The sequence below is a fragment of the Manacus vitellinus genome, unplaced genomic scaffold, assembly GCF_001715985.3.
Source record: "Manacus vitellinus isolate BGI_N305 unplaced genomic scaffold, ASM171598v3 scaffold_8_pilon, whole genome shotgun sequence".
Taxonomy (NCBI): Eukaryota; Metazoa; Chordata; class Aves; order Passeriformes; family Pipridae; genus Manacus; species Manacus vitellinus.
Genome location: NW_021940864.1, coordinates 10,209,354 through 10,233,961, shown reverse-complemented (window position 1 = coordinate 10,233,961; position 24,608 = coordinate 10,209,354). Strand labels below are relative to the sequence as shown.

Below are 24,608 nucleotides of genomic sequence, written 5' to 3'. Positions count from 1 at the left end.
TACAACACCAGCTTTTTTGGTGGGAGGGGGGAGCATTGCTTAGGGCACAAAGGGCAAGAAGCTGTTCTCATAAAGGTAAGTTATGGTCCTGCATATAGAGAGGGAGAGATCCCTGTACTGTAGCTAGGGACATCCTGTGTTGGCCTTCCTTCAAGCTACCTTTATGCATCCCATTATTCCTTCGTCATCCTTGCTTTCCTTTTGGCAGTGTGAAGAAGCCACCTGAATGGAAACAGTTGTCTGTTTGCTGCTGGGGTAATAGCAATGCTTTGAAAAGGGATGTTCTGGGGGAAGCTGCTTGTTCATCACATGAGGGTGGCACCTCAGTAGGGAAGTGTCACTGCATACGTGGTCTCCTGCAGGCACAATGGCTCTGAAAGTTTTTTTTTTCACTTTAGTACTTGAGTATTCAATACCTGATAATATCCACAATATCCATTTTTCTGAAAGTATCTTAAGTTTAGACATTTCTTGCTCTCAACGAGAAATTCTAATAAGTTCTCTAGTGGTCCTGCTTTCTCCTCATCTCAGTTAGAGTGGAGTGCAGGGTAGTGGCCATTTACTTCTGATAAAAAGAGTATATAAGAGAAATGTTGTGCCTGTAACACGTTTGGGTTACTCTTCATGAAATATTACATTCCTGATGACTAAAAATGGCACACTTTTTTGTTCTGAATTGGAATGTTATACTAAGGAGTCTGTTCTTATATACCAAAACCTTTTGGAGTTTAGTAGTGCTGATGCCTTGAAACTAGTGCTTTATGAATGTATGTACATTTTTGACCTGTTACAGAGTTTATGCTGCACTTAGGTTATGTGTTTTGCACATCTCATTTTTGGAAGACACATGAGTTCTTTTAGTTTTTCTAAGTAACTGCTTTTGAGTTCACAGTCATGATGCATCTAAAGATTGCAAAAGATGATAGATGCAAAACGCTGCCAAACTAAAGAGGGAAGAGCAACAGAACATAAGTACATAAAGGGCAAGCACTATGGTGTTCTCTTTTCCAAAACATTGATTTTAGCTTTTTGTTTGCTTCAACAAGATGTAGAGCCTAAATATCAAGCGTGTAAGCTTAAAATAGAGTGAAAAGTTATTTGTTTCACTGAAAAAAACTTTCTCCAAAAAGGATGCATGGAAAGTTACAGTGAGGGTGAGTACTCAAGGAATTCATACTAACATCAGCATAAATGCACCAATTGTTGAGCAATTTCTTAGGAAGATAAACTTTTGTAAACAAATAGATTGTGAGGGGTTTTATGTAGTAGCCTCCATTTGTGAAATAATAATGGAAAGTAGCTATTAGTACTTTTCCAGTACTGGGAAATTTCCTTTACTTTTACAGCGTGTTTTCAAAAATCAAATAATCTATGATTTACTGCTTCAGTATTTGCATCAGTATTGCTCTGCCCTCACAGGTTAGGAAACTTGTACTGCTTCACTTGCTACATTGAGGTGGAGGTGAACCACAAACAAGCTAAACCCAAAAATTACTTTTACACCTGCTTTCTAAAGCTATGCAGTTCAATTGGCTATGAATGTCGAAATTGTATGGTTAGTAGAATCAAAACTAGAGAGAGAGAGATGAACAAAATTATTTCTGGTGTAGTTGTTAATGTAGTTCCTTGTTGAAAGAGGGATCAGGGATGGTGACTGTATTCTACTTCCTACCTATTTTTTGATTTGTTTTAAGAAAGCCTAACTTAACACAGTAGGTCCTAATACTCCTATGATAGTTATAAACATTAAAGTACTAATAGACAGTCAAAACTGATGGAAGACAACTACCTCTAAATTTTGTATCCTTGCCAACTTTAGAGAGGGTAGATTCAGATTAGATATAAGGAAGAAATTCTTCACCATAAGGTGGGGATGCCCTGGAACAGGTTGCCCAGAGAAGTTATGGGTGCCCCATCTGTGGAAGTGATCAAGGCCAGGTTGGATGGGGTAAGGTCTTCTTGCCCGTGATGAAGGGATTGGAACTAGATAAGATTCTTTCCAACTTTAGCAATGCACTTGAGTGGTTTAATTGTGGTAACAAGGATCTTTTCCAATGTTTATTTATGCTTGAACCTCATAAGAATAATGTTCAAATTCAGCCATTCAATGTCTTAAGATAATGTGGAATTAACGATTGGGGTTTTTTCCTCCCCTTAGTAGCTGGACTGGACTTCCTAATATGGTTAAATTTTGCTTACTGTCACGTAGTTGTTCTCTAGATCATAATTAGAAATACTGAGACTTACTTGTTTTCTTACAGGTGCCACAAAATATACTGATAAAGATAATGGAGGGATGCTTGTATGGTCTCCATATCATAATATTCCAGATGCCAAGTGTAAGTCCTTAGCTGCTTAGGGTTTTGAGTGCTTAAGTATAACTAAATTGTTTCTGGTGTGCCTGTTTGCTCTTTTTTTTTATGCACAGTGAAATTGCAAATTAGTAAATTAAACACAAAGCTTCTCTTTTTTTTTTTTTTTATTTAGAAAACTCCAAGGAAAGGAAAGATCACCTTCTCTTATTTTAGTTAAGTCTTTGTTTCAAATCACACTGCCTATGTTGTATTATTGTCATCAGTATCTGTGAAACCTTTAGTTATTAAAAAAAATAAAATATCTGAACAGAAGAACTTGCTACTCTAAATTTCTAGGAGAAGGAGTTGCAGTGGAAATATTCAGAAAAGATGTGTTGAGGCCCAGTTAAAGGGGAAATTATTGTTGCTGCCATATAAGGAAAAATTGAACCTTTTCTCCCTTCAAAAGTGACCTGAAATACAGGAGTCATCTGACTAAATGTGATCACTTATCTGGTTAATCTAGTTTAAACCTGTCTCCTATGCTAGAACTTCCCAAATGTAATATAGAGGAGTAAACTTGGAGCATGGAGCCATGAGAACCTGGTCCTCAGGACAGTTTCTACCTAATACCAGTAGTTAGAGACTTGTATCCCTCTACATTTGAGAGAACATACCTTCAACTACTGCAGAACAGTTAGAAATAAAATACTCTAAAACTATGATTATTAAATATTTTGTTTCTTTGAAGTACAATTAACTCTTTGCTGCAACACTTCATGGCAAGGACATCTCTTGTCCCTTTGAATAAGGAGAATATAATTATTTTGTTTTCTCCATCATGCTTCCTTTCAACTATGTAGTTGCCACTTAATTGTGAACTGTAGAAGATAAATGGGAAGAGTTTGTTTCTTTGAAAAAAAGTAGAACTTAATTGCAAAATGATGGAAAGTGTTCAACTCAAAGCAGGCTCTACTGTCGCTAAATATGATTTAAAAAATGTTATTGGTGAATTTGAAGACCTAAATATTAAATTTTTATATTTTCTATTGGAAAAGGAATTAATGTCATAGTTAAAATCAATGTTGGTCATTGAAAACTATGTTGATATTGAGAATACGCATAATCATTGATAGAGGACCTCTTTAATTTTTAACATGCTTGGGAATATGAACAGTATAAGTATTTCAATTTAAAACTAACCCAGGAATGGGTCCCAGAAAGGCATAGCCTTTCAATAACCAGTCAGTCTCTGCTTTAAATAAATAAATTGAGCCACTGTGGTTTTGTTGTTGTAAAAATGTGAAAGAAAGCAGAATTAGCTTGTGTAAAAGTTCATAAAATGTTGGATTAAATTCAGTGTGTTTATTTATTATTAATTAGGCTATGATTATAGTTAATGTTTTGGGGAATCTGGGCCTATGCAGTGTGTTAAAGCATGGGGAGACTGTCTTCCCATGTTCTATTCTGTGTCACATAGCAGAGCTAAAAGTACTAAAGAATAATTCTGACATTGCTTTGTTACAGTGGATGAATATATAGCAATAGCAAAGGAAAAACATGGATACAACGTGGAACAGGTAAGTGCTATGGAATGAGGATACTCATTTAAAGGATTTTTTTTAAATATAAAACTGTAACACAACGCTTTTTGGTTTTTTTCCCATTGGTTACCATTAATTAACGCTGTTTCTCTTCAGGCACGGCAGCAAACACTGCAGTTAAATGGATCTGCATACAGTTGTGGTCTGGATTCTCTGCAAAAGATTGAGCTCTTTGTTTTCATGACATGCTCAGCTTGTAATGTGCACTTTTGAAAGGTTTGGTATGTTTCTTGATACACTGGGCATGTCATGCAATTGTGTGTGTATATTTAGCTAAAGAATTTCTTAGGGAAGCAGCTTACAAATTTAATGTTTAACATTAGAATACAAATATGGTATAATTTTGAACCATTAATTGTGATAGGGATGGTATTGAAAAGGTTTCTTGCATATTTAAAAAAAAGACAAACCAATTTTGAGTCATTTTTTCAAAGGCAGGAAAACGGACTCAAACTCTATGTTTGAAAGTAACAAATTCACTTTTCATTTAACAACCTTCAGTCACCATTCCTTAAAAAGTAAGGATAAAACTTTGCTGATCTGCACTTAGTTTTATTGCAATTTTCTTCATCAGTTAACCAATTTATGTAAAAGCGAGGTTACCTATTGTGAAAAAATATGTGATGTGCAAGTGAAACCAAGTTGTATGATCAAGTTTTGGAGGATGGAAGCTCATAATAGCAAAGACTTGCTCATCAACTGCTGTCTGAAAAAGAGGCTGCCAGTGTTACAATGTTCAGAATACCTGCGGTCTCGTGATGTTTGTTTATGGCTTGACTTTTGTTAAGCAAGAGAGAAAACTGATGGATCCCGAGTCTAAAAGAGATGAATTTTCAAAATAACTTTTGGTACAAAATATTTATGGACTGTTCACAATGGAATAGAAATTATCTTTGCAAGAGGTGCTTGTCACTTGCCATTTTAACAAGAAAAGAGGTTTGCTATGTGCAGGTTATTGGAAGATGTGACATCAGGGGGTTAGAAAGACAAATGGTGATCATGTCTGCGCTGGATGATTGAAACTGAGTGGATTACATTTCCCAATTCCCATGCCAGACTTGGCATCAAATCTGTCAATGGTTCTCTGGCAGAAAGCCTAATGAACATAAAATTCTTTTAGAATATCAAGAAATGAAATTATGTAAGAAAGTATATTTAAATTTCCATTCCTTATTAGGTGCACATGACATGGAAGTGGCCGTGCTGTTATTTGTGGATTGGAGAGTTGTAGAAAGACCACTCTCACTTTGAACTTTCAGACTTGCATTTTGGATGATCCTCTGGCTGCTGAAAAGTATTTTTATTTTCTTTTTTGAGTGGGCTGGTAATAAAGGCCTGTAAGGAACTGTGTAGGTGATATATGCTTATCAAGTAAGAAAACAGGTCAGATTTGAGCCTCTCGGCCTAGTTTATGCTACTCTAGAATTACTGCTGCCATGCCAACCTTAAATTGTCTGGCTTTCATACCATTAATAAAGTACAGATGTGCCCACTGTCTCTAAAGAGAATTTTGTAACCTACAGTAAATAGCCAGCAAAATTGTAAATATATTTTGAGAAGGGGTTCTGATAGTCAAATTTTATTCTAAATAAGTAAATCACCTGGTTTTATTTAGCTTGTCTCAACATTTTAGAAAGTTGACTTAATCCAAAGAGGGACTATTTCTTTTCAAAGGCTCTCGGCATGTTGTTCTGGCATAAACACAATATTGAGAAGTCCCTCGCTGATCTCCCTAACTTCACTCCTTTCCCTGATGAATGGACAGTTGAAGATAAAGTCCTATTTGAACAAGCATTTAGCTTCCATGGAAAGAGCTTTCACAGGATCCAGCAAATGGTAAAGTAATATTTTAATCAGAAGCACTAAATAACTCAGATGCGCCAGAACAAACTCTCCTCTTGGGCTGAAACTTCATGTTGATTTCTGTGTAAAAGCTTTAGAAAGAACCTTGAATAAGTGATTTAATGTATTTTTATCATGTCTCTTGGATGTACAACTTTTTCACCCTAATGAAAAATCACCCCCTTTTTAAAAATGTACATGAAATACATCCCTCCTTTCCATCTTATCAATGCACTTAAAATATTTTGTTAAACGTAACTGTAAACAGAGCAGAATTATAATTTTGGGTGGAATTTTAATTTTTAAAAGTGTTAATATGTTAATGAATTCTTCTAGCTTCCAGACAAGACCATTGCAAGCCTTGTAAAATATTACTATTCTTGGAAAAAAACTCGGTCTAGGACAAGTTTGATGGATCGGCAGGCTCGAAAACTAGCTAATAGAAATAATCAAGGTGACAGGTAAGTTATAGGTTCTTAAGTAGCTAACCAGAGACTAAAGTCTTCCAAAGTAGAGATAGGGAGTAATTTCTAGCCATTATGTTTCAGTATGAACCATGTTTTTTAGGTCTGAGCATCTGTTGTGATGTCTCTGATTTTACCAAGGGGCTTGGTGCCTGTGCTTTAAGAACTATCACTCCAATCTGTGTGAGTGGTAATAACAGATTGGAGTGGTTTACTGGATAAGTGTAAAAACAAGGATTTAAAAAACCCTGAAGTCTAGGAATGTGGTTTAGAAATAATACTTTGTTTGAGAAGTCTAACCTTATATCACTGTATGGGGAGGAGAGTGGGTTTTTTCTGTTTTGTTGTTTTGGTTTTTTTTTGTTGTTGTTTTTGTTTGGATTTTTTTTGAACTAAGATGGAATTAAAACTGAAAGATCAACCCTTGTAAACAGATGTAGTGATTAGAATGCCCAAGTATTGTTTTATAACAACTTTATATAAATTCTCCGTTTAGGAGACTTAGAAGTGCTATTAGGCAGAGAGAATTGGAGCTCAAAATAGTTTTGTTGTCATGCCTAGAAGGGAATAACATTTCCCCTAGTTACTATGAAATTCAAGTTATACTGTGCTTAGTATACTTGAGTATTAACTTGCTCTTCTTAAAAGGTGATTTAATGTGTTGAATATATAAGTAACATAATCTATGTTTTATATTGGAAAGTATAATTTTATGTCTATGGAAAACTGCATAAGTGGAGCAAAAGGGTCTTTTTAATATGTTACTGAAAATAACTCCTGAAATCTAAAATTCATGTGCTTATTTAATAACCTTATTTTTGAAAAATTACAGGCTAAAATCAGTTTGCTTCTACTACAGCATTTTGGGAGGGGTTTGGTAATAACTAAAAATTTTTTGTGTGTTTTTGCATGAATTTATTTGGAAATTATATTGTCAGAATGACTGGATTGAACTCGACTAAGTTGACTTTTCAACATTTTCTCTTTGAGTTCAGCAGATTTCATTTCTCTCCCCCCCATCTAGCTCCCTGCTAGATTTTGAGCACTTTGATGAAAAAGTAGTCCCACACTTTCCACACTTTCCCATCATATATTGTGCTCTTTTGCTCCCCACAGACTTCAACAGGGGTTTATTCATCTGGTGCAGTGGTTTGAAAATTGATCAGTTGAAACTAATGAGGCAAATGAAAGGTTATTTCTAGGCTTGGTATAGCTGACCATGTAAGTGTTCACACTGGCACAGGTGTCGAATTAAAGAAAACTGACACCAAAATTTTTGGCAGCGGTACCAGCACTGCTTAAAGGAACTTTGAAACTGTAGTTTAGTATTGCTTGTTTATCATAATAATTCCTGGAATTTAATGAGGAAAATATACTTGTAACAACTGTCTTCTGAAACCTACAAATAATTTTGACATGTATACTTAGAGTAGATAATTCTGTCTTACCCTGGTACAGATATATATATTTGGGTTTAAAAAGTAGATAAAATGACCATTTTTTTTAATAATCTGTCCTTAGTGATGATGATGTAGAAGAAGCTCATCCCATGGATGGAAATGATAGTGATTATGATCCCAAAAAAGAAGCCAAAAAGGAGGTAACAGATTGCTTAATGGTGAATGTTGGTTTGATTTCTGTGAATGTGTTGTTGTGAAGAATGAGTTGTAGTACAGAGGTTTAGCTTGAAGCCTGCTGAAATTTCAGGGTCTTTAAGTGATCGAGATCTTGTCAACTTCTTATTGAAACAAAGTTTTATCACATATTTTTGTTTTGGGGATATAAATGCATCTCTTGTTACCTCCACTGTGTCCTGAGAGATCTTCAAGTTTTATAAAAAGTGTGTGCTCTGGCAACCTGGTAAAACAGTATTTCCCCTGCATCAGTCTTGTTAATATGTTTACAATTCTACTGGTGGTGAATTATTTGAATGAAAATGTTTTCTTTTCATTTTAAAATTAAATTATGTTTCTCTAAGAACAACTCTTGTTGTTTGTTCAAAGCCACAGTGAGGCAATGCATTTCAGCTAATATGTGGCTTTACTGAGACGCTTTCTACTAATAAATGTAGAGAAAAACATTTTTGTCATCTTAATGAGCACTTACCATTAGCCTTACAGATAATTGCCTTGTTTGGGGTATGTTCAGGTTTGGGGGATTTTTTTGGGTTCTTTTTGAAAGGTATTTATTAGGGTATTTATGAACAAGACTAGAAGAGCACATTAAAGTGTGTAAACATTTGATCGTTTCCTTGATCAACTTAAAACACTTGTGATTTTCCTGCATGTGACAGTTCATGCTTCCTGAGAGTGAGAGGAGAAGTAGTGCAAAACTTTAACACTCCCAGAAAGTGATATCTAGGATTATTAATAAAACATTGCAGTTCTAACAAAAATGATCTTGAGTAAGAGACTGATAGGTTTAGATTCTGTTCTGAGCTTTGCAGTGACCTTCAATGTCTCACTTTATCTAGCTGCCTTAGGGAGGAAAAAAAAAAAGGACAATTACAACTACCCCTTTCTGTAAAAGAGTTAGAGATTATTGTTTTAATATGAGGGGGTATGTTTTTTTAGAACTTGAAATGTCACAAGGTCTAACAGTGAACCTTTTTACATTTCATTCTGCTACTGTAACAATGTTCTTGCAATCTAATGACTGGAGTTGCTGCCCAAGCCATGTCTAAATAAGGACTATTTTGCTCAATTTACTTCATTACTGTTTGAATCACTACATGCAGTCCAGAACAATATTGTGTTGATAGACTTCTAGGAACAGGACAAATAGGTTTGTAGTTTCTGATGAGCTATTTGCATTTACATAAGATAACTTTGTGATCTGGTATTTCTGGTAAGATTTGCGTACTTTCACTTCCTGAGCAAAATATAAACTGAGTAGGCTGCCTGAACATACAAGAGCAATGGAAACTTTGTTACCAGAGATAACTAAAATAAGCTAAACTCTCTAGCTTGGCAAGTCAAAAGCTTGAGAGAATATTTTCACTTAAAATCCAGATTGAACAGACAGGGAACTGCAATTTCATACTGAAAGAGCAATGCAGAACCAGAAAAACAAATGGTATAAACGAGGCAGAAGTAAACTTAATCTTGGGACTTTTAGATGTTAAAGATGTAAGGCTCTATATCAATTTTCCAAGAAAGTGCACATATCTTAGGTGCTTTTAAGATGGCCTCTGTGAAGTCTGTGGACTAGATTAAGATGTTACATTAGCTGGGAAGAGAACATGGCAGAAGGTCAAGTGTAGTAGAACAAAATACTGTTTGCTGATCTGTACTAACACTACAGAACATAGTAATGGCTGCTGCACTTTGTTTTCTGTTTGCTGTGATCAGATGACCACCTCCTCTTAACCTGCACGGGTGCCAGCAGGGAGGAGCAGTAGGGAGCTGTTTGAAGTAGCTAAAAATCCCATCTCTGTTCTGGTACTAAGCATTGCTTTGAATTGGAAAATCCTTGCAGAGAAAGTAATTTTTGTCTCTGTTCCTGGTCTATAGGAAACCTAATCAGTTGCTCTAACCAAGTCACATACATGCAGACTAGCTCTTGTGTATCAATGTTCATTGAAGATAAGGCTGAAATGTTTAGGTGTCCAAACATGTCCCAACAGTAGTTACAGAGACTTTCTCTTCTTTGCTATCCCTTTCGTCTTCAAAAAGGCAGACAACAAGGGCTTAAGTTTTCTAAATTATGGGGATTTTTATAGTAACTGCAAAAGTATGTCCATCCTCTCTCTTCCAAAACTCAAATCATCTCACCCTCTTCCCAAAGCAAACAGCATAATCTCTTTCTGTAGAGTGCTTACAGCAGGTGGAGGTGTTATTTTACAGTCTTGCCTGTCCTGGTTGACTTTGTCATTCTTCCCACTTAATCCTTACCTGAACTCTTCCTGTCTGATCAGAAATAAATGTGTAATGTCACTGATTACTTGTTTTAAACACAAGATAGATAGATCTTGTTTACCTTCTCTGCACATAAGAGATTCTAAATTTATACCCTCTTTCAGAGTATACAGACTGGGATTTCTGTAACATTTATTGTATTTGCAGCCATGTTTAAAAAAAAAAGTTTTGAAAACTGACCTTGCTTAGACTAATGCAGACTTATCCAGCAGATGACTGATATACTCCATCAACTCATCTGCAAGGCTTATTTGGATACTACATGCAGAGGAGGATGTTAGCTTAGGTTTTCTTTGTCATAAATTTGACATTACAATGCTACGTGGTACTTTATGAAGTTGTATACAAGATACTGTTATTCTTTAATGATTTATTTCTTGTAAATTAAAGGGCAATAATGAGCAGCCTGTTCAGACCAGCAAAATAGGTCTGGGTAGAAGAGAGTATCAGAGCTTGCAGCATCGCCACCATTCTCAGCGTTCCAAATGCCGTCCACCAAAAGGCATGTACCTGACCCAGGAAGATGTGATAGCTGTTTCCTGTAGTCCCAATGCAGCCAACACAATTCTTAGACAGCTGGATATGGAACTAATCTCGTTAAAGCGACAGGTACCATGGGTTATTGGTCTTGGTTTTTTTTTCATCTCAGATTGTTCTGATTGTAATGGTTTTGAAGATTATCTGTGAAGATTCTGAAGCTTCTTTAATGTGAGTCTTCCTCATTTTATTCCACAGTTATCACCAGAAATGCTGGACACTAGCTATTCTTTGGTTTTATTTTTACATTCATCTGCTCTTTTGGATAAAATGAAGCAAGATGACTTCTTGTTTTAATTAAAAAAAAAAAAGGGTGGGTGGAAGCGTGGCATAAAAACAGTGCTACAGATTTGGGGACAGGAAAAAATCTAAAGTCATATTTGATTAGATTTTTTTTTTTTTTAGCTTTGTTAAAAGTATTTGTGTGACAAGTGAGAATAAGGCCAATGACACAGAGGAAGTTACATTTGTTATGCTTTAAATTGTAGCTGTTTTTCTGGATGTCCTTCCCCACATACCATGAAAATATGGGAGGTGTGTAGAAATCGTGGGCCTAGTTACTTCTGTTTGAATTGATAAGTTTTCTACTTCTTATTAAATTTAGAAAAGCTTTGTAGTCTTCACCTTTAAGAGGACAATTGCCTGCGTCCTTTGCATGAAGAAGTTAAAATTTGGCATTTAAAATTGAAACGTGGAATCTATTCAGGTTCTAAGGGTACAGCAGTATGTGCATGCTTGTTTTCTAGGAGCAATGAGGCTACAAAGTTAAGGCTTAGCTCCTGGAATTTTTGCCTCCCTATAGAGCTGCCATGTTGCAAAATCCTGGAGTGAATAAAGGGTTTCATGGGGTTTTTGCTCCCTTATATTCTTTTACAGGAGAAATATGCTTCTTTCTGTCACAGCAGGACTCTGGGGCTAAATAGCATAGGTGGGTTTCACTCTTTAGCCTAAGTGTAGGTGAGTTACAGCCTTGAGGTTGTGTTTCTCTTTTTTTTCTTGCAGTGATCTCAGAGATGCAGCCTTTGGAATCTCCCACTGAGTTGTCTACTTTTGTGTCCATACTTAAGAACACTTGTAATAGCTGTGCACCATAGTATGCAAAACTATTTTCTTACCTATGTTGCCTTGTGTGCATCACTGTCAGATTTAAGTGGTTCATAGATATGTATATACATAGTTTGGAAGCTCTGTCCTTTTTATAGACTAAGAAATATTTAAAATAATTCCAAGAGTCACCTTTAAAGAAAATCAGAGTGGTCTAAGGTCAATAAACAAAGTCTGTCAGAAAGAGTTAACTGGAAACATCTTATGAATATTATTTTTTTTTTAGAAGGAAGAAATTAATAAGTTAATGTGTGCAGTACATCTCACATTTCTAAGAATTAAGTTGTGTCTAGAGTATTCTGCATTCTTCAGGAGCATATACATCACTATCAAAACTTGCTTGTTGTGTCCAACTTTTAATATTCTTGCAGGCAAACTGTTCTTTTGAAACACTGGCTTAAATATTTTTTTCTCCATAGTAAACTGTGCTGTGGCTTTTTTTGTTTTTTTTTTTTTAAACAGTTAAAAGTAGTGAAGCCTTAAACCATAATATTTCTCTTTCTAACTTAGGAGGTACACTTGTGGCAATCCTAGTGAAGATATATGTGTAAAGTGACCAACTTTCTTTGTGGAGCTGATTAACTTTGTTGTTTTTGACCAAGGTTCAAAATGCTAAGCAAGTAAACAGTGCACTTAAACAGAAAATGGAAGGCGGGATTGAAGAATTCAAACCTCCTGAGGTAAATCAGAATAAATATTAAAACTTGTGGCTTTGCACTTACATTAATGGGAAGCTGCAGAAATGTGTTTTGCTGCAGTGCAGTGTTTGCATTTCAGCAGCAGCTCAAACAGGATCCATAGAATTACATGTAGGGGTGAGTCTGGCTCCTTTACAAGAAATCAGTTGTAGGCTTTTTTATGGCAACTGGCTGAATAACGAAGCAGAAAAAACTGAAATGTCATGTCTGTTCATAATAAGAGGGAGCTGAAATTGAGTCCTGATACATGGGGAGTTTTTTCGGATTAAAAATAGGTAGTGTAGATTGCCAGTAATAAATTCTATGTTCTGTGGGAAAACATGACTATATATACATTTGGGCATCTGAAGTGAATGATTTATTACTACTGAAGTTCTCTCTTGGCTGGTTTTAAAGGCTTGGATATGAAACATAAATGCAAAACATTCTAGTCACCAAGTCCTAATAGTTTAGATAAATGTAACTATAAATTCAAATTCTGTCTGCATAAAGATCATTAGCTTGTGCATAAGTTATGGTATAGCTGATACTAAGAACTGTAATAAACAGAGGAAAAAGTACTGGTATAGTTTTAAGCTCAAATTCATAAATACTACTACCTCTTCATGAAAACAATCTTAACCTACAAATTTATGGTTTATAAGCAAGAGACTTTTACCTACTTTGCAAAATGTAGTGCAAGTAAAATATATTGCTCAGATATTTTGCAGCTGTTGAAACAATTTAATGATCTTTGTGCCATTTTTCTAATTTTAATAGTCTAATCAGAAAATCAATGCCCGTTGGACCACAGAAGAGCAGCTTCTTGCAGTACAAGGTATGTTAATAGTAGCAGCAAGTTGAAATCTGATTCAAAGGATTTGCAGAGGTACTCAGGCTTATGTTTGTATTTCCCTCTAATTAAAAGCTAAACTTTATCTGGTCACTGGGAAAGTAGTAAAACTAGGGAGAATATTTAGGGCATTCATGAAAGCAACATGACACTAGTCTTTCTGTTAACTCATATTAAATCCCAAAGAAAAAAACTAAGCAGGGTTTAAAAACTGTATTAGTACCAAAAAGTCCCTTCTAAAAATTCATCTTCTAAATCACCTTACGTGACTTTCTCTAAAGTGGAAGACTGAAGTAATTGTTGAAGTAATAAAATTTGAAGCAAACATTTAAGACATTTCTATATTCTTAAAGTAGGAAAAACCAGAAGTAAATCTGCTTTACCGTTGCTCTCTCTGTTTGTGAGGGAATAAAAAAGAGCAGATATCTTTATACAACCACAGCAGAGGCCTTCTAAGAGTCTGAAGCTGGATATGAATACTTGACTAAGTCTTATTGGAAAAAAAAAAATTTTCTAGTAGGCTATTCATACAGCTAAATTGCATTTATTTCATTTATATGAAGGAAAACTGACTCCTGTCTTGCTTTAACATGCACTGCCCAATCAAGGAACATATAAGGGAAATACCTGGAGATTCTGTCTTGAAGACACTATATATTGACTCACTTCTACGAATCATCTTTTATAAAGATGATATATCTGCTTTATTTCTCTGTATTCTCTACCTCTAAATTGAAAAACTGAATTTTAGTATAAAATGTTCAGTGGATCAGGGTATCAGTGAAAAGCTGTCAGGTATGCCATACCTGGAAGTTATTAGTCAGATAACTGAAGCTAAAGATAGGTTTATTTTGAGGTGTGAATGGAAATGTGGAAGAGCATGGTGTGTCTGAAGTAATGCCTTTCAACTTAGATGCTTCAGGCTTGGATTCCCAAGTTCATCCTGTCAGTATTGCTAAATAGATCATAATTTTGTTCCCAAATGCAACTGAAGGAGATACCTGTCTGTGATAATCTAGTAAGTAGAATGCTTGCTGGGGAAGTGGGGGAAATCCAGGGTCATTGTGCCTGCCTTAGCATGAAAGGTTTGAAGCCATCTTGGCTTTTCATAGTTTAGTTACCAGAGTTCTCACTAAGCGTCAGTTTGGGAAGTTGTAAGAATATGTTCAGCTTTTGTTAAGCTATGGCACTGATAAGATAAATAATAAAACTGGAGGATGGGCAAAAGAGAGCAAGGGTTGGTGGTGACTCCTTGGAGAGTTTTAGTCTTCTGGTTTCTTCCCTAGGGGATGTTTTGTGTTTTATAAAGCTAGTCAGCTGCAGTACTTAAGGGTAGGGTGAGAAATCAGCCTTTGTGGAAGAAATCTGTTTTCATTGAATTTACATGTGTTTCTTATATGTATTGTTTCCTTAATAGTCCCTTTTCTTTGTTACTGTCTAAAATGGAAATGGGACAGAACCTTAATGTCAGAAACAAAGTATTCTTATTATCCCTCCATTACCTACTGCCCTCTAGTAGTCTCTCCCTCCTGGAATGAAGAGTGTTGTAGGTATTAACCTCTGTCCCTCAGGCTAAAGAACCTTGATCTCTTGCTTCGTAATAATTGCTTGTTTTTAAAAGAAGGTAGCCATGGTTGCTGTACTAAAAGCTACCATAATGTTTGTTAGGCTTGAACTTGGAAGTTAACTTGAGCATGGGGACACTTAGTTTGTACATTTAAAATAGATTTATTTCATCAAATGTATTGATGCATTTTGGCATGTTTTTAATAATTTTACAAAGATCTTAAACATTATGCAGGTAGGTGGCACTTCTGTGATTTGTTCACTTCAATTTGGGCATTAAATCCAACCATGGAAATCATAAAAATAATCCGTAGTAATATAATTTTGATACTGTTTTTCCTAAACATGAAAAAACTCTTCTTATCTGTGGGCTAATCTTAAGACATTGCCAGTAACTGAAGGGGGGGTAATGAAAAAACCATCTTCATGTAGAGCTGTGTGTCATCTTAAAAGCACCATGGGTGCCTGCAGTGGGGTTGTGGACTCAGACTTATGATCTCTGAACCGATAAATTGTACTGCAAATATATCAGGTAACAGTTCAGCCTTGTCTGAATAGTTATTGAATGTAATGGGCTAGTTCATCAGATAGTGTTCTTAAATTACAAACTTCATGTATAGAAACGTACGAGCATGATCATATTTTCAAACTAAGATCTTGGCCATATAAAAATGCAATTATAAAAATGCTTTAACTCTTGTTCAAGACAACAGAATTGGAATTGAAAAGCAGTGTGCATGACTATCATGGCATTGCAGTGGAAAACAGTTGGGACAACTGGGATCTAACTCTGTGTAAGATTGCTGGGAGCACTGTAATTCCCATCACAGTGCAACTGCAGCTCTCATGACCCAGAGGTTGCTGTTAACTATTCCTGCCTCGTTGTAGTGCTGTATTGTATTGCTTGGGACCCAGACTAATATTCTGTATGCCTCTCAGTGTTTGCTGTGCTGTACAGCATTAAGCAGTTTAGACAGCATCAAACTTAGATTTATGAGTTTCTCTGAGTTAGACATTCAAGATGAAACACTGTAATGAAGCAAGAGCATTCACGTGTTCCAGTGCACCTTTGCAACTGGGCGAAGTTTTGAAGAGCTCGAAGGATTCCCATGATCAGGACTACTTTCAAATGAGCCAGGAGAAAAACATTCATACATGTGAAGTGACTATGTGTTTTCGAGCTTCACTTTCAGCAACCTAATAAAATTGTTTTTATTGAATAACAGATTAAACACTGGAGAAATAATTTGGGTGGTGTTTAGCCCTGAATTTGCATAAGGATGCATAAGTAATGTGCACCAGCTTGACAGGGATGATGGGTTGGCATCAACTCTTACAGATATGCCAGCACCTTATACTTAAAACTTTCACAAACATGCAGTGAATTTCCTCTATTTCTGATGCAGCTTGAAAGGATTTTACTCCATCATTGTGTAGAAGTAATGTGGTGATGCTAGAGCAGTAGTAAATAACACTGTGAAAAGAATACAAAATGAGTAGTGCTGCATGTAGCTAAACTAAGGAAACTTTATTTTCCTTAGGTTTTTTCTCAGTGAAGGCAAGATACCTTGTTTTCAAGCTGTTTGCTCAGAAATAGGCTTTAAGACCTTATTTTTGACAACTTTAGTTAAGTTAGCCAAGAGGCTCAGTTGTTTTGCAAATTAAGGAAGGAAAGAAGTATAGACAGCATGGTAACAGAAAGGGCTGAAATCACTGAAATTCTGAATTAGGTTTGAAACAGAAATGTGCTTTGTTCTGCTGGGCACTTTGTTCACTTGATTAACTGTACAGGATGTTAGATATGTTGCAGTGAACATTTAATGAATTAGTAAGGGTAGTCATGGTAGGTCAGTCAAAGAATATTAAGACACTGGAAGGACTGTTCCCTGGGTGCACGCAGCTTTTAGGGAGTATAGCTGATACTTTGCACAACTGATAAAGCACAGAGCCAAATCTGTCTTTGCTTTGCCTAGATACATGCCCTCCCACGTGATTCTGACATCTTTATAAGGTTCTTGCAATCAGGATGGTTGTATTCTTTTATATGCCCCAGAAAATATCTTAAATAATGTAGCTGGGCTCTTGACGGTTGAAACATCAGCTTCAGTACAGAAATCATTACTATCCTGGAGCTGAAGTTCTCTTTTAAATTCCGGTGAGTGTGCATTAGCACATCAGAAATGCCTAATAATGAGGACAGTAGAAAAGAGCAGAACAAGCTGAAGGTCACACTCTTCACAATTAAGTTGAAAACTAACATAGCTTTCATATTTGAAACAGCTCTCACTTTCTGAATCCTTTGCTTCACCCTCTGAAGTGAGGCATGAAATCAGGCATAAATTTCTCTTCCTGTAATGAGACAGAGTGCCTGTTCTCTAAGCACTGTAATATGTTCTGAATGAGTTTAGTTATCAGGAGCTTCACAGGAAAAGTCAAATTGTAATTCACTCATGTGTAGCTGAGAGCAAAAAAATGAGTCTTCTATTTACTCACTCTGGAATAAAACTCTTATTTCTTTTAGTCTCCAAACTTTTGGACATTTGTAATTAAAAATATACTTTGTGCAGCTAAAAGCTATGTTCTAGGATGTGAGAGAGTTTGAGGATTTTTTTTTTTCTCTTAAGCAGGAGAGAGGAGGAACTAGACCCATAATCTAAATATAACAAAATCAATGCACTTTGTATTATAATTCCAGTTTTGGGTTTAAAATTATGGAATGTTTTGCTCAAGGGGTTTTGTGTTATATGCAAATATAGGTTTAGAACTTTTTTTAAAGTGGTTTTTTTTTTTTGTTGGGATTTTCTTGTGAAGTGCTTGTAAACAAAAGTGACTACTGCTGTCAATACAAAAATGAATTAAAAGAATGACACAAAGATCTCCTGTCATGCTGCTGCTCACTGGGGAATTTGATCCTGGAAGCTTGTCTGGGCCATCTTATAAACAGACACCAGCAGCTTATATATATTTACGTTCTCCAAGGTGGTTGTCCCAAACCCCTAGATTTTTCTACCCAGTTCAAACAGTGAATGAAAGCTTCAAAACGACTTTATTAGGTGAATTCTTGCCAGTTGCTCTGAATAGTCTCATAAGAGAGCATGTCATAAGTGCAAGAATGAGCAGTGTATTGTGACATAACTGTGCCCCTCTTTCTGCCCCGTGCTTTGCCCAGTAGCTGCTGCCCTGTGCCACTCCTTCTGCTCTGGTTGCGGGAAAAGAAACGTGTGTGCAGCTCACATGTGGGGAACCTGTAGAAGATATCAATGTTTATCACTTGACACTTCTAGTGTTATACCCTGTTTACAGCTATACACACATGCTTGGTCCCCCTTCCTCTCATTTTGAACTTGTCTTGGGCTTCTGCCCTTACTGCAAGCACACTGAAGGACTTACTTTATTTGTCTGACGCCAGAGCTCTGTGGTTTTAGGCTGAGAGGCTTGGTGAGTAAGCCAGGATCTCTTAAGAAAATGAGAATGACCTTTTAAATGAGTGACCTTTTAACCAAGTTCTTGATTTGTATGTTGATAGCTATGCAATTAAAAATTACTATGTTTTAATGGAAATTGAGGCCCTTCTTCTAATTGAGAATTCCTCCTAATTAGTGAGTCCTTGGTTTGCAGGTCCCATAGGTTCTCTCTATAAATACATCACACGTAGCTGTGTCTGACTGATTCTTCACAGCTATGTTATTTACTTTGCCTTCCAGGTGTCCGAAAATATGGTAAAGATTTTCAAGCTATTGCAGATGTAATTGGCAACAAGACTGTTGGCCAAGTGAAGAACTTCTTTGTAAACTACAGGCGTCGGTTTAACTTAGAGGAGGTATTGCAGGAATGGGAAGCGGAACAAGGAACCCTGGCTTCTAATGGTGATGCTTCTGCTTTAGGGGAGGACACAAAAAATACTTCTAATGTGCCATCAGGAAAGAGCACTGATGAAGAAGATGAGGTGTGTTTTGTGTACCAGAAATAAGTAAGCATGGGTTGAGGAACAGCATTTTATTTAGTGATAAAATGTAAGGTTAACTGGTGTGGAGTGGCAAACCGCATTCTAAAGAATGATGATGAGCTTGCTTAGAACTTCAACCAATGTCGTTAACCAGCTGGGAGCAGGACTGCACCTTTGATAGTGACAATCACATTATTGTTTTATTGTTAAAATACAGTTCTTGTTCTAGAAGAAGACTTGCTTCATAAATATTTTTAGTTCTGCTGTCTATAATGTTTTGGTTGATGATTTCTTTTCAGTAACTTCTCAGTTCTTTGGTTTTATTTTTTTAAATGCTGTTTCCTGTGTAGTGGACAGTGGCAGCCCAACTACGTCACGTTCTGGCTGGGATGGCTGTTCATGCAGTCTTGTCTTTGTCCTTTGTGCAGGCACAAAGCACTCCGGCCACTCAGTGTTTAGGCCCTTCACCTCCAGCACAGGCATCTGCTCCAGCACCTGCCGCTCCCATGGCAACTTTAAATCAGCCGCCCCCGTTACTTCGTCCAGCACTTCCTGCTGCTCCTGCTCTCCATCGTCAGCCTCCACCACTTCAACAGCAGGCACGATTTATTCAGCCACGGCCGACTCTAAATCAGCCTCCCCCACCGCTCATCCGCCCAGCTAATTCCATGCCTCCTCGTCTAAACCCAAGGCCAGTGTTAACCACGGTTAGTGGCCAGCAGCCACCCTCGCTTATTGGAATTCAGACAGAATCTCAGTCTACTCTGCACTGAAGAAATAAAGCAGAATTATGCTAACTCCCACATCTGAAAAATTGTATCAGTGTACTTTTTTTTTCCAAATAATGAAGGGGAGAAAAGAGCAAGCCTTCACAGGTATCAGACCAGTTTCCCAGAGGAGCAAGCTAATAACTAGAAACGGAACAACGTGAATGACCACCTGTATAAAAATATTTTTATGCCGAAGACTTGTACAGCAGAACAATGCCTACAATGCAGCCCTCCTCTATATGAATAACTGTTGAAGGAAGCTAACTTCTTAAATGAATAAATGTTCAACACACCAAGATTTTGTTTAACTGATTTTTACTCTATTTATTTTATTACAGTTCTTTATAGTCAAGCATCTAACTACAGGAAAGTAGTCTGGCAAATCTAGGAATAGATAATATTGTAGGAAACTCTAATGTAGTGTTGGGTTTTTTTGTGTGTGTGAATTTTTTGCCCCCCCTTTTTTTTTTTTTTTTTTACCTTTTAGTGAATAAAAATAACAGTTTTAGGTTCGGAATTTTTGGCCCTGTTTAGGTAACAGTAGAAGCATTTCACACACTTGTAAAATGTAGATGTTTCTTCTCTTCATGTTTTTCCCAGAACACTTTTTCTTATTTAAAAAGGTAGTGGCTCATTAAATACTCCTCTTTCAGAGTATTCTGAAGACTCAATGAGCTGTTGTACCAAACTTATTAAATCTCATGCGTGTTCTACTCATAGAATTTAACTGAAAACAGGAGTCCAGTTTCCTGCTGCAATTGCTCTTGTGGGCTGGGCAGGCTAGAGAGGCAGCAGCTTCCACCACCCAGGGGGTTGACAGGAGAGGAATCATCTAGCAAGAACCATTAATTTAATTTGTTATTCCACTAATTCTTCTAATGTAAGTACAGTAAAATTTCATTCCTCTGAGAATGACAGTCTGCAGTTCGTGTATGTTAAATCATTAATGTCTTGCCTAAGAATTAATGAGGGAAGTATAGACACTGGTGGTGCTGGTAGAAAATCATGATAGTAGTTACCTCCTGCCAACCCAGTCTTACTGTTAAATGATTATCTCTGATTCCTGATATATTTCTCAGCAAAAAAAGCTGAGTTGAGAGTATGGAGGAGGGGTGGGGTATTTGTTTTATTTTACTGACTCAGTAAAACCTGCATTTGGGTGTTTAATTAGTGCTTCCAAATTTTAGGAGTTTGAAAGAAACTCATTTCACTGCATTCTTGTCTGAAGTCTTGATTGATGCCCAGCAGTGTTTGGGGGGCGGGGGTGTGTTATTTTTTTTTTTTTTTTTTTTAAGTAGGTGCCTCTACCCTCCAAGTAAGCCAGGCTCCAAACTTGAGTAGCACTGTTTGAAACTTTTTGATCTGAATTAAGCTATTGAAAAATAAGGCATTCTTGACTATGTAATAACATCTATGTTGACTGTCATACTATTTAGAAAATTATTTTTGCTTATAGCTGAAATGGTGTTTGAAAATTCTTTTAAATCCATTTTGTTATTAACTAGATTTGCTCTTGACTAAAATGAGACTTTACTTGAAAATGGATTGTGCTCTCCCTATGCTTTTTCACAGACACATTGAATGGACTAACGATCAGTTTAGCAGCTGGGTAAGGTCCTTTTTTTGTGCAAAGGGAAGTTCTTATACTATCAGATCCTATTTAATTTGAAAATCTAGTATTAAGATTTGATAGTTGTAGCCTGAATTGCAGTTAGTGTTGACCTTTATGTTTTAGTTCTTCATTTAAAAGTACTTTCAGATCAAACTTGAGAGATTTTTCTTTCTGAACAGCTTTCACTGGTGTGCTGAGGTGTTGTACAAATACAAATCTTACAAATTTTCTTTTGTATCAGAGTAGATGCTTAGCCACTACATGTGCATCAGATTACCTTCTGTCTAAGAAAAGCAGCATTATAAAACAAGCATCAAGGAATTCATGGCCACGGAAATTTGTGTTCTGGGAGTCATAAGTCTTAAGTGTCCCCTACACACAAATCTGGCTCCTCTCTGGTCTTTAAAACCGATACAAAACTAAACTAGCACATTTTGACATCCTAAGTATCTCAGTTTAATTGTTAACAGTGATAAGATTCATCTTCAGGATTTTTTTTCTTTTCTATTTTGTTTTTATCATTGAGTCTCCCAGGTGTGTGTATTGTACCTTTGCTAATTTTTGTCTTGTCTCTTGTCGATAGACTTCAGTATGCAGAATGTTGGGTGTTACAGTACAGTTGGCCACCACCAACTGCTATAAAACTGTTCAGTACATTGTAATTCCGTTTAATCTTGTTTAAATATTCTATAACTGGGCAAAGGTGCTGTATTTGAAGGGGGGAGGGAGGGTCAGAGATAGGTAGGGTAGTATTTCTTAATTTGCATACACTGTAGCACACAGTAGGGAACTCCTAGCATTTGTAGTACTAAATAAGTATGTACATAGCAAAATGTCTTTATTGTGTGCTTTGCAGAATATGTGCATACAGTTTGCACGTCCTGTTTTGGGGGGTAGGGTTTGTTTTAAGCAGTGTTTGCCTGGAGAGTGATATGCTTGCTGCTTAATCAAAGGATTAAAGTTTCAAAGAAATCTGTGTCTTCTATTTTTATGTACCTTGTAATGGTCTAATATGTTAGGGCCCTTATACTGTGATTCTCTTCTAAATTCATTTATATTTTTTTAAGAATTAGAAATAAAATTATACAATGGTGTTGATTTCAGTGGGAAATTTCTTTTGCCATATCTAGTCTCCTGTTTTGTAATGTAGTAATGAACTCTGACTTCAAGGTTGGCTTAATTTTGTCACTTTAAAAAATGTAAAATGTTTGCACACTAAAGTTTGGCAGAGAACGTGTATTCTACATTGTTCAAAGCTAATGTAACTACAGCTTTTTGTACAGTTTATTTTAGTTAATAAAGCAAAACGGTACTAAAAAAATGACATTTTACAAATGCAAGGCATAATCTGAACGACATGTATTCTAGGAACAACACTTGCAAAATATGGATGTACAAGAGCTATCAGATTTAATTGTTGCACTTTAAATCAGAATGGGTACGAAGTTGAGCAGATATTTCTGCATTTAATAAAACAATCACTAAACATTGCACATCATAGTAAAGCAGTTTAATTTGTTGATCGTGAGCAAAAGGAATTAGTTACTTTTGTCCTTAGGTTTTTGTTCATCCTTATATCGTTGGGATTTTTCTTTGTTCTGGAAACCTCACAATTCATAGAGGACAAAACAAAAACCAGTATCTTATATGTGTGGGAGTTTATGTATGGATAGAGTAGAATTGCAGAGTTTAGGCTGAAGGTTACTAAACTGTGTTGTGCCTCTATAGCAAAAGAAAGGAATAGACTGAATTTACAGCTGGTGCCAGACAGAAATGTGTTGTCAGACAAAAGCAAAGCCAAACATGCAATTGTTTGCTTAGAGATGTGTTTCAAAAATGCAAAGGAAGTTGTAGAGAAGTCAGCCACTGTCACAGCTCCAATGAAGAATAGTGCACTGTAAATGGTGCTGAAACAGCTGCGTAGTCTTGTTAAATGGGTTAAACCTCCAGCTTTTCCTGAGGCTGAAGTAGCTAAATCTCAGAGTTTGCCTTTCTCAGAGCGAGTGAAAAGTGGGCATTGTTGCGATAGACATCTGCTTTAAGATCCTAGGTGCTTGTATGTGAGATAAAGACAAACATAAACTCCAGCACCACTTACACTCCATTACTGATGAATTTAGGCATCAGGTAGGGAGGAGAAGCAGAATATATAGGAAACAGTATCTGGACTGTTCAATAAGCAACTGCCCCCTTTTTTAGAACAGACATCCTCAAAAATAATACTAAAGTACAACTTGAGAAAAAAAATTGCTTCATTTTTCACCACTAGTGAAGGCTGCTACTCTGCAGTTGCATCAATTCTTAAATCTTTTTCAGTGCAGTTTTCTACACACTAATAATTCTAGCAACACAGTAAATCCTCATTGCTGGTACTGACTTGGAAGTTTTCCCTTGGACTGGCACAAAAGGAAGCACTGAGGTTCAGGGAGTGTGATCTCTACTGCAGCTTCAAGGATGCGACTTTGTCATAATGCAGACCAGGCCTCCTCTAATACTCCCTGAGTTTTAAGAGTTGTGATTTCTAAACTAATGCCTGCACCCTGATATCAGATGATCCTTTTGACAGATCCTTGTTACCACAAAGCACCGTTCTGGGAAATTGTCGTGTTCTGCAGTAGGAAGACCATGAGGGTGGCCAATGTCCATCTTGGGAATCTGATCCCATCACCAAGCTATTAATTTACATTTATAAATATTTAATTACAGAAACATAATGCTCCTTGTGCTGATGGATCTTCCTCTGAACTTCCCAGACAAGTAGTACCCAGAGTAATCAGGATATTCCTAAAAGCTTAAAAGAAAAAAAAAAAGTCCTCAATTTTTGCAAGAAGGAGCGTATTAAGAGGTCTCTGTAGTAATGCCTTTGCTGGATTCCCAGAGTCAGTGTGGACTGGCTCCCTTGGGAGTGACAAGTCTGAATCATTCTAGGAAAAGAAGAATCTCTCTTGATACCATTTTATTAGTATTGTTTTTAGAGCTCCTCTGAAGACAATTCAGCTATGAAGGCACAATTGTTTCTTTTTTTGTTAGCCTTAGTGCTTTTGTGCGTGTTCTAGTACAGTATTTTCCTTAGAGAATCTTTTTCCTAGAAGTGGTTTAATGTGAAAGACAGAACAAAGTGCAGCAGCAGGTGACAGGGAGCAAGCGGCAAAGCCATTGCATCTGTATGGCTGTGTTGCCTTCGTTTGTAAGGAACCCTTTGCTATGTCTCGTTAGCCAATAATACTGGCATGTGGTAATAGTAATATAGTAATAGCCAATAATAACTGGCATGTAGCACGTCCGTGTCCTTTGCCTGTTTAGCACGGGCTTTGTTTCTCTGTTTCAATCCCGCAGATGTAAATAATGAAGGAGTAACTAACTGCCTTCCAGGCAGGCAGGTGAGGTGTGAGCAGGGGGTGTTGCTATCCCCAAAGGCGGAG

At 36.6% G+C, this 24,608-nt stretch overlaps 1 protein-coding gene across 5 annotated transcripts; it reads left to right on the top strand.

The window, feature by feature from the left end:
- The first annotated feature begins 2,218 nt into the window (after nucleotides 1–2,218).
- RCOR3 (REST corepressor 3) lies at nucleotides 2,219–22,679 on the top strand. Of its 5 annotated transcripts, none has more exons than XM_018085194.2 (11): nucleotides 2,275–2,339; nucleotides 3,822–3,874; nucleotides 3,995–4,114; nucleotides 5,573–5,734; nucleotides 6,077–6,201; nucleotides 7,726–7,804; nucleotides 10,512–10,730; nucleotides 12,365–12,442; nucleotides 13,220–13,277; nucleotides 18,563–18,804; nucleotides 19,233–22,679. In XM_018085194.2, exons 4-11 carry the CDS (start codon nucleotides 5,582–5,584, stop codon nucleotides 19,575–19,577), a joined length of 1,299 nt encoding a protein of 432 aa, XP_017940683.1. In that variant the 5' UTR covers nucleotides 2,275–2,339; nucleotides 3,822–3,874; nucleotides 3,995–4,114; nucleotides 5,573–5,581; the 3' UTR covers nucleotides 19,578–22,679. The 5 variants fall into 5 exon arrangements, with proteins under 5 accessions (XP_017940685.1, XP_008931167.1, XP_017940683.1 ...); XM_018085193.2 differs by having other exon boundaries at nucleotides 3,995–4,119; XM_018085195.2 differs by lacking the exon at nucleotides 3,995–4,114 and adding an exon at nucleotides 5,076–5,192 and having other exon boundaries at nucleotides 2,289–2,339.
- Nucleotides 22,680–24,608: the final 1,929 nt, after the last annotated feature.